General features: G+C 46.1%; 1 protein-coding gene across 1 annotated transcript in view; it reads left to right on the forward strand.

Moving 5' to 3' along the window:
* The first annotated feature begins 1,586 nt into the window (after positions 1–1,586).
* GTPBP3 (GTP binding protein 3, mitochondrial) overlaps positions 1,587–17,238 on the forward strand; it is a 145,687-nt gene continuing 130,035 nt past the window's right edge. Inside the window, exons 1-2 of the mRNA XM_088478518.1 lie at positions 1,587–1,991; positions 2,180–2,305. Coding sequence (XP_088334644.1) covers positions 2,211–2,305 — 95 coding nt within the window. The 5' untranslated portion in view covers positions 1,587–1,991; positions 2,180–2,210. The remainder of the gene's footprint in view (positions 1,992–2,179; positions 2,306–17,238) is intronic.

The raw sequence follows: 17,238 nt of genomic DNA on the forward strand, positions 1-17,238 counted from the left end.
ATCACTGCAGAGGGACTTTCCAAACTCCCTGTATTATAACATTTCTGTTTAGGCTTCAGCACTCCTAACAATTTAAAGTTCAAAATAGTGAATGCTTACAGCTGCTGCTCCTCTGACCTGTTCCAACTCCAGATAAAGAAATCAAAGATTTCCTAAATATAAGATGGAGAGAGCACTCATAGTGCAGCATGTTAAGCCATTAAACCCTTTCATATGGTGACAAATGAAGGTGTACTTTTAAATAGTGTCACTTTTCAAATCTTCAAAGCCAAGTGTGATATAGGGGAGAAGTTGGGCAAAGCAACCAATCTGCTTCTAACTGCCATTTATCTAGCAGTCTTTGAAATTACAAATGAAGCAGATTGGTTGCTTTGCCTAACTTCTCCACTTTATCTCACTTGAAGACTTAATACATTTCCCCTCATGTATTTTCATATGTCTGCAAGACAGAGGGAAGCCTCCAAACACGTTTCATTTCTTCCACCCCTGATGAAGTAGTGAGTGTATTTATAATCTTCATTAGATTGCCTTCCTTGTGGACCAGCATAATAAGATACCCATGGGACAATTCAATTGTTCTGGGCACCCATTCATTATTGTGGGGTTCAAGCCCTATTAAACCTGGTTTGGCCGTGTAAAATGGCTAAACCAGTCTAAAATCCTGGTCAGGGCGCCCTAACCACAGAGTTATCGCACATTTTTCCTACCACCCAACTGAGACAATTTGGCCTGTTCATCATCGAAGGCTGTATGGTCCCCGATGATTGTTATCATCGCGCTGCGAGAGATACTTCAGTACCCTACTCGCAGTGGGGGAAACTTGACATCAGAGGAATTCATCATTGCTCCGATGCTGGGACAGCTGCTCCAAAAGCAGCTGTCCCCTCGGTTAGTACTTCCTCCCTGTCATCCCAGCTACGCATGCATGACCCGAGGTCATGCATGCACCAAGCCGCAGACGAAGTAGTGAGGAGGCGACAGAGGGATCCGCTCGGATCCCTCTAAGCACGGTTGCTGCTATTTCCTATGTGGCTAAAGGACCTCTGTGACATCACCACGTGACCGCTGCAGGAGGCTGGACCGCTCCTGTGTTACCATCCACTAGGGAATAGAGGGGGAATAAATAATTGTGGCGAGCGCAGCGAGCCACCGTGCCCGAAGTGCGGAGAGCGGACACTTTTGGTCCCCTGTTAGCATCCCCGCCCCTCCCCCTTTCAGGTCAGGTCACGAGGGTGTGACGTCACAGGTCCATCAGCGCTGTATAGTCTAGCCCTAACCCTCTAAGCATCCCTGAAACTCTGTCCCCTTAGGAAGGAGCAGGGATCTGAGAACAAGCACCATCTAAAGACAGCGCTTGTTCACGCAAGCAAATTCAGTTTGCTGAATATCAGGGGGCCCTACCGGACCCCTTATGATGAATAGCCCGGTAACTAGAATATGCGGCACGGTTACCGGGCCATTTAGTGTTGATGAATAGGCCCCAATAACTTTCCAACTACGCTACAGCAGGGCACAATCTGTACTGCCGGGAACAGCAGCGGGCGGGCGGGGCGCGGAGTTCTGGAGGGTGCATGAGATTACTCTGACATGACAGGCACAGCCCAACTGCTACGCAGCGTATACTCACTGTAGTCAGTCACACACCGGGGAGCTAAACTCACCGCTCACCCTCACGGCCCGACAACCATCAGCCCGCACCCTACACGCTGACAGCGACACTCTCAACATGCTAAATAACACGGGTGGGATTTAAAAAACGTCGCATTCAGCGGATTGGGCTGTAGACAGGTCGATGCACTTTCTGCTATCCAGTCACAGGACGCGGCTACCGAGAACGGGACGAGCCGCCTATCAGCGTCTGGTTGGCGGCGTCTGTAAATGTGACTGTGTGCGCATGTGCGGGCTTCCCCCTTCCCGTGACTGCTGCTGCCAGGAGAATACATTACCCAGTGACATGTGTGCAGTGTGTGACAATGACGCTGCTGCTGAATGTAAGCTCATAACGAGACCTCTGAGTGTCTCATGTCTGACGTGAGAAAAAAGTGATTATACTAACATCCCATAATTCCCATAGTAAATTTCAGGAATGAACATAAAGTAAATAATATTAGTTTTAATTTTAAAATGTGTTTCTTTTAATGCTAATAATTAGTTCTTCATTCTTTTGCTTTGTTTTCAGATTAATATTAGGGATCAGAAATGATCAACAAATGAAGTGGGCAGACATGTGGCTTGTGAGGCGATGTTTGAAGTCATTCCCTTCAAGGTCAGCGTGGATGCATTGCAGGCTTAAGCAGAGAAAAGAGTAAGTCGTTTATTTTTTCAATGTATGACAAAGAAGTTCACATATAACAGTATGCGAGATGCATGTGGGTGTAAGTACCTGGGCAGCTGGTGAGGGGACCTGGAGCAGCCACTCCTGCTTCCCCAAGCCCTGCTCCCCTCTGCTAAATAGCCATTACTTACAATGGATTAGTACAAATTAAGCAACAATTAAAAAAAATTATACTATGTGAGGCTTGACAGGGATGTGACATAGGAATGGACATCGGAAGCCCGGTATCAAATGGTTGCCGGGCTTCCAACATCAAATCCAGCAATGCAATGGCAACTAGACATTGCATCACGATTCGCACCCATTTGATAGTGTAACCATTGCAATGGTTGTCTGTACTTTGCGAATGCGCAGAAGCAGTTATAGCTTTGCGCATACACACTTTAGCTGAGCTGCTGACGCCACTTCCGGGTGTCCACAGCAGAAAAATACAGCCAGCCATCAGATGGGCATCGTAAAACTGCATCCGATGGCTGGGAACCATCAAATTCCCCCCTATTTGATGGAAAAAGTACTTTCATTGAATCAGAAACATCGATGGTTGCTAACCATCGAATTCCGATGTCCATCCGTAGGGCCTGATTGAGACCCGGTCGCAAGCGCTGAATGCTCGCAACCGGGTCGATGGTGGCCCAGAGCGCATGCGCGCGACGGAGCCGGCTCCGTCGTGCGCATGCGCGAGACCCGGATAGCGACGGGCAATCCGTCGCTCCAGGTCTCGCACCAAAGGGGGCTTGCTGTCGATGTTGAGTGACAGCATGCCCCCTTTGGTGGGGGGGTGGCTGCCCAGACGGAGGCGTTCCCATGAGAATGCCTACCGTTTGGGGGCGGCCCCACTGACATCACAAGTGATGTCAGTGGGAGAGCTTTCGGCTCTGTTTGAGCCGAAAGCTCTCTGGGGCTTGCGGCTACGAGACCCTACCACAAGGGTCTCGTCGCAAGCCTGATGGTCGCGATGGTCTTGACCATCGCGACCATCATCCTGGCCGCTCGCATTAGCTGTGGGTGGCAACCCACAGCAATGCTAGCGGCCAGGAGGCTGCTCCATAAAAAAAAAAAAAGACGCCCTGATTCAGAGCGAGCGCTTTGTTAGAGCGTCCGGCTCTGAATCAGGGCCTTAATGTGATGCTAACCTAATAGCTGACTCTTTACAAGATTAGTGCTCCAGTTTAATGTATATATATTTTTTACATGCTATACTATATTCTTATTTCTAACCCCTCTCCTGCACGTCTTGTGCTTGTGTCTGATGACTGTTATTAGTGTTCCTTTTTTATACTATAGCATTTTGTTGCCATTCCTTGCACCTTTTACCATCTGTAAGATTTCAGGTTGTCTTATGCTGGCCATACATGCTACAATTATCGGGGAGATCCGCCTGATATCGGCGGATCGCCCCGATAATTGTAGTGTGTGGGGGGGCGACCGAGGGTTAAATATAGGCTCGGTCGGGCATGCCGGATTGTCCAGCATGCCAGTCTGATGCGATATTTCCCGGTAAACTTATCGGGCAGTGTATGCCCAGCCACGGCTGGCAGACAGACATTTCCCTGTTCCTTCCGGGGGCGAAGCGCGGATGTCGGGCTGATACACTGTGAGAGAAATCTCACAGTGTATGCCTGCGACATCTGCGGCTGGCAGGCTGCCAGATAAAATGTCTGTCGGTCTGACAGACATTTTATATGGCCGTGTATCCCCAGCATTACTCATTAATCACAACAAGTTTTTTTGTTAAAATTAGAGGTGTATTCAGTTTTAATTTTTTCAGAAGTAGATGGGGGACAATATAATTTCAGCAACTTGTGACCTCTGATCCTGTTTGTTTCCAAACCCTAAAGCTAGGTATACACTATACAATGTGTGTTCCCAGCGATGGAACAACGCAATGCAATGTAACGATACACACTTCATGATCCAGTGTACGATGGCGCAATGTATCATTATATGCTGCATGTAGCAGCGTGGCGTTGTTCATTGCATTGTCCCGTCTGCTGTGCAGAACAGCAGATGGGGGAATGCGATGAACGACGGATCGGGTGTACACACTGCATGATCTGGACGATACACTGTTTTGATCCGTGATGGAACGGTATATTGTACGACGCATTGTATATTGTGTTCCCAGCTTAAGGGTAGGATATCAGTTTATTTGCCTGCATACTGGCAAGTTTCATCTCTAGTATGCAGTAATACTTACCTTCCAGGACAGCGCTTCTGATCAGAGCTGTCCCGGTGATGAGAATAATTTTGGGTTTATGACTCGGGAGTCCTATTGCACATGTGCAAGCTGTGGGGGGGATGGAGAGGTATCCTTCAGATCCCCCTTCAGGGTTTCTTACAAAGAGAAGCCAATAAGCTTCTATAGATACATTTGCATATTGGCACATTACAACCCCATATATTCTTTTTAATATATATGGTAAAACTGGCATTTGGTTTTACTGCAATTTTCCAATTGATACATCCCTCCCACCCCAAGCGCTTAATGGAGCAGCGATCGCTAATGCAACTACGTACACAGATCGAGCGATTGTTACTCATTGCACATGCGCATAAGCCACACTGCGTGTGCACTGTGATCGCAGTGCAATTACGGACGCACAGAGGAATCCATCGCAGAGTGAGTAACAGGCTGTGAGCATTTGGGGGTGGTGACGGGGAGTGGTCGAAATAACACAGACGCGCCTGTCCTTTTCAATGCCGTTGCTTGGGTGTTCATAAATTAGCCACAGTGATTGCATAGGTAGCATGAGAGCCCACTGCGTGTGATTAGACATGCAGTTTCTGCGGCTGGTCAGACTTTGTGTAAATTCTGCGTACCTGTGCGATGTGCGTCAATGGTACCGATGTTTACGCAGAAGAGCAACATTGGACGGATGTGACAAAGTCGTAGTAGGCGGCTTTATGCCGGCTGAGTTTTGTAAAGCATTAACATATTTTCACAGCTGAGTTCAGCGCAAATTCGCAGCTGTAATTGCAATAGCGATCCTTACAGAATCAGGCTCTAAGTCACAAATTCCTTTGTTTGCTTTACAAACTTGGTTAGTTTTACACTAAAAGCTCTTCCAAACAAGGTTGTCCGTTATAGTCCTGATTGTTCATTTCTTGCTTTTGTTTTGTGCTCGTTGACTTTTAAACCAAGCGGAGTCCCTTCTTTCAAATTAAGCCGCCCCCTGGTGTTAGAGGCGTATTTTGAAGTATTTTTAAAAGTGTCTTTAAATGGAACAAATATATACTTAAATTAATCCCCCTCCATCTTCCCACTCAGTTGAAAGGGTATCTGGATGGTAGATAGACAGTAAATAGATTAACATCAGAAGGTAGACAGTGAATAGGTCGACAGTGCAAAAGGTCAACAGGGTCAAAATGTCAACGTGGTCAGAAGGTCTACATGCAAATAGCCGACGCCAAAAAGGTCAACACATGTTTTTTCATTATTGTTAGGGTTAGGCTGCAGAAGGGGACAGTTAGGATTAGGCACTAGTGGGAGGATTAGGGTTAGGACTATGGTTAGGGTCCATGTTGACCGCTTACCTGTCAACCTTTAACCCTGTCGACCTAATGTCTCTCTACCTTCTGGTGTCTTATCTACTGACTGTCTATCTAGATACTGTCAATCTATTAATCCACACCCTTTCAAGGTAATGCTGGGTACACACTGGCCGACATATCGGCCATTCTGTTGAAAGGCCGGTATATTGTGGGCACGTTGGCTGGTGTATACCAGCTATATGTATGTGAACAACATAGTTCACGGACATTTTGCTCCGGCTATGCAGCAGAGCTGATGTCTAATATACGGTGCATCCGGAAAGTATTCACAGCGCTTCACTTTTTCTACATTTTGTTATGTTACAGCCTAATTCCAGAATGGAATAAATTCATTTTTGTCCTCAAAATTCTACACACAATACCACATAGTGACAACGTGTAAAAAGTTTTTTTGAGATTTTTGCAAATTTAATAAAAAAAAAAACTTAAGAAATCACATGTACATAAGTATTCACAGCATTTGCCATGAAGCACAAAATTGAGCTCAGGTGTATCCTGTTTCCACTGATCATCCTTGAGATGTTCCTACAGCCTAATTCAGTTGATTAGTTGATTGGACATGATTTTGAAAGGCATACACCTGTCTATATAAGGTCCCACACTTGACAATGCATGTCAGAGCACAAACCAAGCATGAAGTCCAAGGAATTGTCTGTAGACCTTCGAGACAGGATTGTCTCGAGACACAAATCTGGGGAAGGGTACAGAAAAATATCTGCTGCTTTGAAGGTCCCAATGAGCACAGTGGCCTCCATCATCCGTAAATGGAAGAAGTTCGGAACCACCAGGGCTCTTCCTAGAGTAGGTCGGCCGTCTAAACTGAGCGTGGGAGAAGGGCCCTAGGCCCTGATTCAGAGCCGCTCGTAAGCGGCCGCTCGTTCGTTCTGACCGATGTTCGCACATCTGTGCATGCGTACGGATTTGAATACGCATGCGTGAACCAGTCAGTGCGGCCGAAAATCGTTCGCTATATAGCGAATGCCTGCTATTTTGAGTGACAGAAGGAGGCGTATGTGGGTGGTAACAGGGGAAGGTGCTTGAAAACGGGGGTGTGGAATTCGAACGCAGGCGTGCTTAAAGGTTAAAACGGGCGTTTTAAGGGAGTGCATAATTAATACAGCAGCGTCATTGACCACGTCACTTGTTTTTTTTTTACTCCGAACTGCTCGAAAATAGTGGTTGAAAAAACCAACCACAAGAATAGCGAGCAGTTCATACGCTGTTCGATGTACTCGATTAATCTAATAAATAGCGGACATGACGTATGGTGCGAGCGGCAAGGGGGCGTATTTTTCAAAATTACAACCGCAAGTTTTGCTCGCTCGTTCAGACAAAGAGGCGTGAACAGACTGCAATTAGCGAACGGTTCATTTGAATAGCCACCCCTTGTTTTAGAACGAACGACCGCAAATAGCGAGCGGCTCTGAATGAGGGCCCTAGTCAGGAAGGTGACCAAGAACCCGATGGTCACTCTGTCAGAGCTACAGCATTCCTTGTGGAAAGAGGAGAACCTTCAGAAGGACAACCATCTCTGCAGCAATCCACCAATAAGGCCTGTATGGTAGAGTGGCCAGACAGAAGCCACTGCTTAGTAAAAAGCACATGGCAGCCCACCTGGAGTTTGCCAAAATCCACCGGAAGGACTCTCAGACCATGAGAAAAAAAATTCCCTGGTCTGATGAGACAAAGATTGAACTCTTTGATGTCAATGCCAGGCGTTATGTTTGGAGGAAATCGGGCACCGCTCATCACCAGGCCAATACCATCCCTACAGTGAAGCATGGTGGTGGCAGCATCATGCTGCAGGGATGTTTTTCAGCGGCAGAAACAGGGAGACTAGGTTACAGGGAAGATAAATGCAGCAATGTACAGAGACATTCTGGATGAAAACCTGCTCCAGAGTGCTCTTGACCTCAGACTGGGGCGACGGTTCATCTTTCAGCAGGACAACCACCCTAAGCACACAGCCAAGATATCAAAGGAGTGGCTTCAGGACAACTCTGTGAATGTCCTTGAGTGGCCCAGCCAGAGCCCAGACTTGAATCCAATTGAACATCTCTGGAGAGATTGGAAAATGGCTGTGCACCGACGCTTCCCATCCAACCTAATGGAGCTTGAGAGGTGCTGCAAAGAGGAATGGGCGAAACTGCCCAAAGATAGGTGTGCCAAGCTTGTGGCATCATATTCAAAAAGACTTGAGGCTGTAATTGCTGCCAAAGGTGCGTCAACAAAGTATTGAGCAAAGGCTGTGAATCCTTATGTACGTGTGATTTCTTAGTTTTGTTTTTTTATTAAATTTGCAAAAATCTCAAAAAAATCTTTTCACACGTTGTCATTATGGGGTATTGTGTGTAGAATTTTGAGGACAAAAATTAATTTATTCCATTTTGGAATTAGGCTGTAACATATCAAAATGTGTAAAAAGTGAAGCGCTGTGAATACTTTCTGGATGATTATCTGCAGATATATTGGTGCATTGTGCTGTGTATACGGGTGGTCAGCATCGGGCCGACAATTGGTAAGTGTGTATGCATCAGATAAGACGGCGACTCTGCCGAGTGGCCGTTCTGTTGGAGAAAGATAAAGTGGAAAGAGATAAAGTACCAACCAATCAGCTGCTTGGCATTTCATCTCTCTACAAAGTTTAGTGTATAGACCCCTATGTGATCTATAGTTTAGTGCAAATATGAAGCAGAGACTGCTATATTTTCACTCTTCTCTCTATATATGCTTCCTGATGGCCACTTTGCTGGGCTGTTGCTTCGGGGTGGGCATGCAGTGTAATGAAAGTTTGGATATGGTTGATTCCAGCGGCATTTGTCTTAATGAATCTAATGTGTGATGGTTAATAAAATCATTATTTAACAAGATAAAATTAAACAGAATAAAAGATGCTCATTAATATGCCACCACATTTTCCTAGGATGTAAATTGGGTTTTAAGTATAAGGGCCCATAAGTGCTGGAGCCCCTCTGTGGTACATGATCAGTATTTGCTAACAATGCATTCAGCACTCTGGGCCTGATTCAGACCCACTCGCGAGCGCACAGCGCTCGCAAGCGGGTCGATATTAACCCACTGCGCATGCGCGAGCCCCAGTGAGCGACGGCAGCCCCGTCGCTCCGAGGCTCACTACAAGACGGGCGGCTGTCAATGTTGATTCACAACTCGCCCCGTTTTGTAGGCGGGGAGGGGGGGTAGCTGCACAAACACAGGCGTTCCCTTGGGAACGCCTGCCGTTTGTGGGTGGACCTACTGACATCACTCATGTCAGTAGTGGACTGCCTGCTCTATTAGAGCAGGAAGTCCACTCGGGCTTGCGGGAGCCAAGACCCTACTGCAGGGTCTCGCCGCAAGCCTGATGGTCGCGATTATCGCGACCATCGCCAGGCCGCTCGCACAAGCTGTAGGTGGTCACCAACAGCTGTGCGAGCAGCCTGGAGGCCGGAAAAAAAAAAAGAACGCCCTGATTCAGAGCGAGCGCACGCAAGCAGCGTGCTCCTCTGAATCAGACCCTCTGTCCTTTGAAATTTTTTGAAAAAGACAGTGCAAATTGTTGGAATGTAGTTGATGGCATTAATCCCTTTAATGTTCTAGGGTAAGATGAACGTTTGGGATTAAGGAAAATGATATTTTAGTAGACTGCTATGGAAATATATATTCTCTTAATGTCTTGAAAAAGATACTTATTGGAATGTGTAAATTCTCCCAGGTCGATTAAACCTTTTCAGCTAAAGCTGCTAATGGAATCTGACCCATTTTTCTCCAGAAAGACTTCAGAAAATGAAGTGTTCCTATGCCTATCAGGCCAGTTTCACATCATAATGGTTAATATAATCTGGAAGAGCTAAAGAACTGCTGAAGTATGACAAAGTCTGATCGGCTTTGGTAAATATAAGGTCTAATCAGAGAAGGCAGAACATCTCAAAATGTAATATCTGCGCATTTCATAGAAGTTTTCCCGAACAAGGAAGTTGATAGAAATCCGGTTTAGTATATCACTGGAAATGTTCTGGTTCTATTAGCACAGATTATGCAATAAAGGACTTGGAAAGCTTGTCCACTGAAGATGTGAAAACTGGTAGAAAAAAAGCGTAAATTGATCAATATGTCGCAACACATAGTGCCTGTTCCATTCTCCCAGAGGGGCCAGGGTTTCTATTCCAATCTCTTTTTGGTGCAGAAACCCAATGGGTCGTTTTGTCCGATTCTCAACCTCAAAGCTCTCAACAAGTCTTTGCGGGTGCCGAAGTTTCGGATGGAGACCCTTCGGTCCATCATTCTGGCGCTGGAACTTGGGGACTACATGGTGTCGTTGGACATACAGGACGCTTGCCTGCATGTCCCTATTCTTTTGCGCCATCAGCAGTTCCTCAGGTTTGCAATCCGCAGCGACCACTTTCAGTTCCGGGCGTTACCTTTTGGCCTGGCACCACGTGTTTTCACCAAGGTGATGGCGGTCATGGCGGCTTCCCTGCGGCTGCAGGGAGTCCGCATGTTGCCGTACTTGGACGACCTTCTCTTAGTGGCAGGATCTCCGGAGCTCCTTCTGCGCCACTTGGACCTGACCATTGCGCTACTGCAACGGCACGGTTGGTTGATAAACTGGCAGAAGTCCACCCTGATCCCGTCTCAGCGGATTCTGCATCTCGGAGCCTTATTGGACTCGGGACAGCAAAGGGGGAAAAGATCTCTACCTTACAGTCGAGGGTGCGCAGTTGTCTGCAGAGCCGCCGGGTGTCTCTGCACTCGGCAATGAAGTTACTGGGCTCCATGGTGTCGGTATTCGACATGGTGGAATATGCCCAGTTTTACTCCAGACCTCAGCAGCACCTGATCCTGTCCAAATGGAATGGACTGCCTCTGAGTCTGAAGTCCCAGACGTTGGTGCTCACTCCGGAGGTTCGTCTGTCTCTAGCCTGGTGGTTGCAGACGACCCATCTCAACAGGGGTCGTCCGTTCTGGGTGGCGAATTGGGTCCTGTTAACAACGGACTCCAGTCTTCGTGGCTGGGGAGTGGTCTCTGGTCCACACTTGTTCCAGGGCAGGTGGACTCCGGCAGAAGCAGAGCTTCCAATAAACATCTTGGAACTCCGAGCGGTTTTCAATGCTCTCCAGCAGGCACATCGGGTTCTCCAAGGTCACCCAGTGCAGGTCCAGTCGGACAACGCTACCACCGTGGCCTACATAAACCGGCAAGGAGGAACCCGAAGTCGGGCGGCTCTCATAGAGGTGTCTCGGATCCTGGTATGGGCGGAGCGCAATCTTCCGGCCATATCAGCTGTCTTCATCCCGGGAGTGCTAAACTGGGAGGCGGACTTTCTCAGTCGCCAGGACGTTCATCCGGGGGAATAGTCCCTGCACCCGGACGTTTTTCAACTGCTGGTGGACAGGTGGGGTCTTCCAGAGATCGACCTCATGGCGTCCCGGCACAACAACAAGTTGCCGATGTACGGGTCTCGCACAAGAGACGAAGAGGCGTCTCTGGTGGATACTCTGTCCGTCCAGTGGACGTTCCGGTTTGCTTATCTCTTTCCTCCGGTTTCCCTTCTTCCACGGGTAATCCGGAAATTTAAACAGGAAGGAGGGACGCTCCTGTTGATAGCTCCCGCATGGCCCAGACGGCACTGGTTCTCAGACCTTCAGGGTCTGTCCGTGGACAGTCCTCTGCGGTTATCGCTCCGACCGGACCTTCTGTCACAGGGTCCTTGTCTTCACCCGGACTTGACTCGGCTGTCTTTGACGGCGTAGCTGTTGAGACGGCCATGTTAAGGTCCAGGGGGTTTTCCAGCTCTGTAGTGCGAACCATGCTAAGAGCTCGGAAACGTCTTCCGCGAGAATATACCATCGCGTGTGGCATTCGTTCTTCCAGTGGTGTCGACCGAGAAGTTATGCACCGCGGGAGTTTCGTCTATCTCGTGTACTCGCCTTCCTACAAGCGGGACTAGACCACGGGCTTCGCCTTGCTTCTTTGAAGGTGCAGGTTTCTGCCCTGTCTGTCTGGCTTCACCGTAGGATTGCTACAATCCCTGATGTACGCACCTTTATGCAGGGCGTTCTGCGAATTCAGCCGCCTTTTGTTCCACCTGTTGCGCCTTAGGACTTGGCTGTGGTCCTGAGAGCTCTCCAAGGACCGCCGTTTGAACCACTGGGCTCAGTGGATCTTAAATGGCTTACAGCTAAGACTGTTTTCCTTCTGGCCATAGCTTCGGCCAGACGTGTTTCTGATTTAGGGGCTCTCTCTTGTAGACCCCCTTTCTTGATTTTTCATGGGAACAGGGCAGTTTCGGAAGTCGGACGCCTTGTTTGTCCTCTATGGCTTCCGTAAAAAGGGTTGGCCTGCTTCAAAGCAAACTTTGGCAGCCTGGATCCGTATGGCTATTTCTGAAGCTTATCTTCATGAAGGCCTGCCGGTTCCTCCTTCTGTGAAGGCTCATTCCACTAGGTCTGTGGGTTCTTCGTGAGCAGCTCGACGTGGTGCCTCTGCAGTCCAGATCTGCAAGGCTGCTACATGGTCCTCTGTCCACACCCTTGTGAGGTATTATGCGTTTGACACCTTTGCCTCTCAGGATGCTTCCTTCGGGCGGCGGATTCTCCTTTCAGCACAGGAGTGTTCCCACCCTTAAAGGATACTGCTTTGGGACATCCCCAAGGTATCCTGTGGATACCCTGTGGACCCTGAAGTAGAAAATATGAGATATGGTAAGAACTTACCCTTGTTATCTCTATTTCTACGAAGTCCATAGGGTTCCACAGGACTCCCGCCCTGTAGCACCTGTGCTGCAGATGGGCTTTTCTCTGGTCACCGGTTTTTCCGTCTCCCTCTGGTGAGAATGTGATTCTTGTGTGTGTCCAGATCTTTTTTCTCTCTCTTCCTTCTCCTCCTCCGGCCTATGGCTTGGTACCTAACTGAGATGCCTTGGCTCAGTGGCGGGGTATAGGAGGGGGACCCTAGTGCATCCTGGGAGGCTGAAACTTAACTCTATGATGCCCGATGCCTGACGTAATCACCTATACCCCAAGGTATCCTGTGGAACCCTGTGGACTTCGTAGAAATAGAGATAACAAGGGTAAGTTCTTACCATATCTCATATTGTTTTCTGGTGTGGGTCTCATGATGCACTTAGGTATAGTATAGGAAGCATAAAATCAGTTTATTCTTTCATGGACTATGAAGTGAAATAAAAAAAAAAAAAAAAATGTTTGTCTGCTAACAGCTGTTATGTTCACTAATGATCAGTCTTTCATACATGCACTATGGCAAGGTGATAACATTCATTTGTGAATGATGAGTCTACATTTTCTGCCAATCGTCACTATATTTATAACACAGGTTGTGTAGTTAATTAAATGTGCACTCTAGGCTTATTGCCATAGTTTCTCTTACAGGGTTCCTAGCATACTAACAAACATTTGGTTCTGCATAGTGTGCCAGGCAAGAATGTACAAATGCCTTGGAAATAATTTACGAGTGCATGTACTCACTCTTTCTTTATATGGTCTTTATATTAATTGCCTCATGGATATTAATGGAAATGTCATCATTATTTTTAAATGATAATGATTGCATATTGCTAAATAATAAATATTTCATATTGATGCTTTTATGTTGGGGGATATTAATAATTCACAATATACTAATATGACAAAACTGCATTTACTGATGGCACAGTAGACATGCACGTTACAATATGCATTATCCATGTTTGCTATGCAGAGCCAGGTCTAGACTAAGCGGAGTCCAGGGTGAAAATTGTCTCTTGTACACTCTATTCCCCCACAAAAATTAAACTGTCAGGACAGTGATTTTAGTATTCCAGTTATTATGTATGATAGTTTTCCATACATCATTCTCTTGGGAAATGAGTTTAGACTTTTATGCGCAAAAAATAACAATCCTGCAGCTCCAAAAAACACAAAATGGAAGTAATACCAAACTTCAAGGCAAAATTTTAAGAAAATTTTGGGTGTATTTAGTAGCGCTTATTGTTAAAAACCTTTCGAATTGGGATAATGGATAAATTACCCAAAGGTGTGCAAAATAAGATCATTTATTACACACTTAAAACAAACAAAGTAAAAAACATGTATATAACATGCGATAGCAAGTTAGAAAATAAATATATTACAATATAGGACATAGGAGTAGGGTTCCAAATAGCAGCCTCTCACCAAGGTCGGGTGCTGCGGTGGGCTAGTGCTAATGGGTAGCAAAGGGTCACGGGCCTCAATCGCTCGGCACCACCACAGAAAGCTTAGTAGTCCAAGGATGGCTGGGTTCCCAAAGAAAAGTTCCTCCTGGTCCACAAAACACCTCCTGCAATGCGTTTCGGATCGTTGGAGATCCTTCCTCAGGCAAAGGTGACTTGTGGTCTAAACATGGTATCTATTTATACCCTCATTCATTCTCTCATTGAAATGGTGCTCTTCATTCTGACTTCCTAATTTTGGTGGAGATTTGTTTCTAACCAGCAGCATTCCATCTCTCTGATGCAGCAATGCATCACTATTTTGTAAGTTTCTTTCAAAATTCTGAATATTCCATCAAGTTATAACACTTGTTTTAAGTGTGTAATAAATGACCTTATTTTGCACACCTTTGGGTAATTTATCCATTATCCCGATTCAAAAGGTTTTTAACAATAAGCGCTACTAAATACACCCACTTTTCTTAAAGTTTTCCATACATCCACATACTTTAATTAAAATCGCTACATATGTAAACATTGCTGAATTTTCCTAACGATAATTTAATCTGCAACATTTTAACATAGTCAACTGTTATGTAATTGTGTATATTGTATATTTATCTGTGTCTATATTAGTTCATTAAATGAATCTGTTTAAGTTGTGCATAACATTGTTTGACTTTTAAGTCAGTGGACATGATTTACACATGCTCATTGCCATCATACTAAATGATCTACAGTAAGTATCATGCATTAGATAGGTGTCTTAAATCATATTAATCTCACTAATAAACAGCACTGATTGTTTTCTATTGTATAAGTACATACCCCTTCCCAGGGCTGTTCAGTCAGAATGTCAGGTTATGAATTTAAACATGTTCATAATGTCAGCATATACCATAAAATGTTTGTGTTTTTTAATGGTTAGTTTAGGGTTCGGCTAAATTATGCAAAAATAAACTATTTTTATCCATATTTGTTGCCATGTCATGTCGACTGGCATGGGGGGGGGGTTGGCGCGCCGAAGAGAGCGGGGGCCTGGGTGGAAGTAGTGCAGATGTGCAGCTGCAGGCAGGGGAAAATGGCGCTGCCGCTGGCACTTCAGATATATAGCGACAGCCGCAAGCAATCACAACTTGCAGACCAACAGCCAATCAGGAGCGGCCACTCCTGATTAGCTGATGGTCTGCGGGCTGTGATTGGCTCACAGTTGGCACCATATATCTGAAGTTCCCGGGGGTATCGCTGTTTGTTTCTCCCTGGTTGTCGGTGCATATCTGCCCTCCCAGTCCAGCCAAATTGTGCTTGTTGCCGTGTCTGGTGTCATGGTGGAGCACCAGGAGAGCCCCCTGAGCAGCCAGCCGGAGGAGCTGAACCTGGCCCGGTACTATGAGCAGACCCCGGAGCAGCATTGACTGCTGGAGCAGAGACAGCCGTTAAGGGTCCGGACCAGCTCAAGCTCAACGACCCATACAGGATGGGCCAGATGGTGAGGATTGGGCCACACTGAGAGGGTAACACTGGGGGAGGACCACATACATACTGAGGGGATGAGGTAGCAGTCACACTGAGGGGAGTGGAGGGGGCATCACAGTTAGGGGGGTAGAGGGGGAGGAAAGACAGTAATGTGATAAGGGGGCCTGGGGGGGAGGGGGCTGCCCTGCCTATTTTGCCAGTACCAGGCCCCACAATTTCTGGTGGCAGCTCTGCATGTCGATATTGGCCATGTCGCCATTCTGACTCAACAATCAGAGCCTGTCAACATTCTGAATGTCAACTTCATATTGCACCTTTCCTAGGTACTACTGATGTTAAATAATAATGTCTTAAGTAAGTTAAATCTTTAAAAAGGTCTACACATTGCTGAACATTATCAAGCGAGTGGACAATTGCTTCCATAATTTCTCTAATGCTATGCTCTACAACATATGAAAGCACTCACCCCCTCTGGTGTTTATACTCATCAATGTTTGCACTGTTTTAAGAGATTATTTGCTAATAGTAAAGAGGGTTGGGCTTATACTATATGGGTAACAATTAGGGACAGATTCTGAGTTGGGAACAAAGCAGAAAAAAACAAGTTACTCAGCACCTGGGCAAAATCATGTTGCACTGCAGGTGGAAACTGTCCAGTGCTTTTAGTGTTTTAATTAATTTAACAAAGCATATCTTGATCTGATCTGATCACCACACAGGCACCACAGCATGCTACACCCCGGGCAATGGCCTGGTCAGGGCATACGTTGGGCAGCTGTTACAGAATGCAAACCATGACGCTATGTTGCCCTTTTGGACACGCACATCATTTTCAGTAATATCACAAACATACAGCATATACTACGATATGAAGGCACATAACAAACAAACCTTACATTGTAAACCTAGTGCACATTTGTGTACATCATGGAATAGAAGCACACACATAGACGAACATGCGATCGGTGAAAAACAGGGATTTCCCGCCGATTATCCCAGATTTTCGCCGATGTTTTTTTTCACTCTATCCTATTATTTTGGTTTAAATAATAGGATAGTTCTCCCGAAAACACATAGGTCCGCAAGCTTATTGTGGAACCTATGTGTTTTCGCCTTTTTTCAGGTGAAAAAATGGCAATTATCGTGGATTTTTTTTCGGGACACATCAGGTCCCGAAATATAAACCCCTATAAGTGCCCACGTCAGGCAGACTACGGGGCTAATTGGATATCGGGCGAGGTAATTGGATACCCCCCTATGTGTTTAAGCATACCTGTTATACATACAGTCAGGTGCATAAATATTGGGACATTGACAGAATTTTCATATTTTGGCTTCTATTCACCACCACAATCGCTTTGAAATGAAACAAACAGGATGTGCTTTAACTGCAGACTTTCAGATTTAATTTGAGGGTAATTACATCCAAATCAGGTGAATGGTGTAGGAATTACAAAGGTTTCTATATGTGCCTCCCACTTTTTAAGGGGCCAAAAGTAATGGGACTATCAACTCAAAAGCTATTTCATGGACAGGTGTGGGCCATTCCCTCGTTATTTCATTATCAATTAAGCAGGTAAAAGGTCTGGAGTTGATTCTAGGTGTGACATTTGCATTTGGAATCCGTTGCTGTCGACCCTCAAAATGAGATCCAAAGAGCTGTCACGATCAGTGAAGTAAGCCATC

This window comes from Taudactylus pleione, unplaced genomic scaffold (genome assembly GCF_031769625.1).
Source record: "Taudactylus pleione unplaced genomic scaffold, aTauple2 ptg000214l, whole genome shotgun sequence".
Lineage (NCBI taxonomy): Eukaryota > Metazoa > Chordata > Amphibia > Anura > Myobatrachidae > Taudactylus > Taudactylus pleione.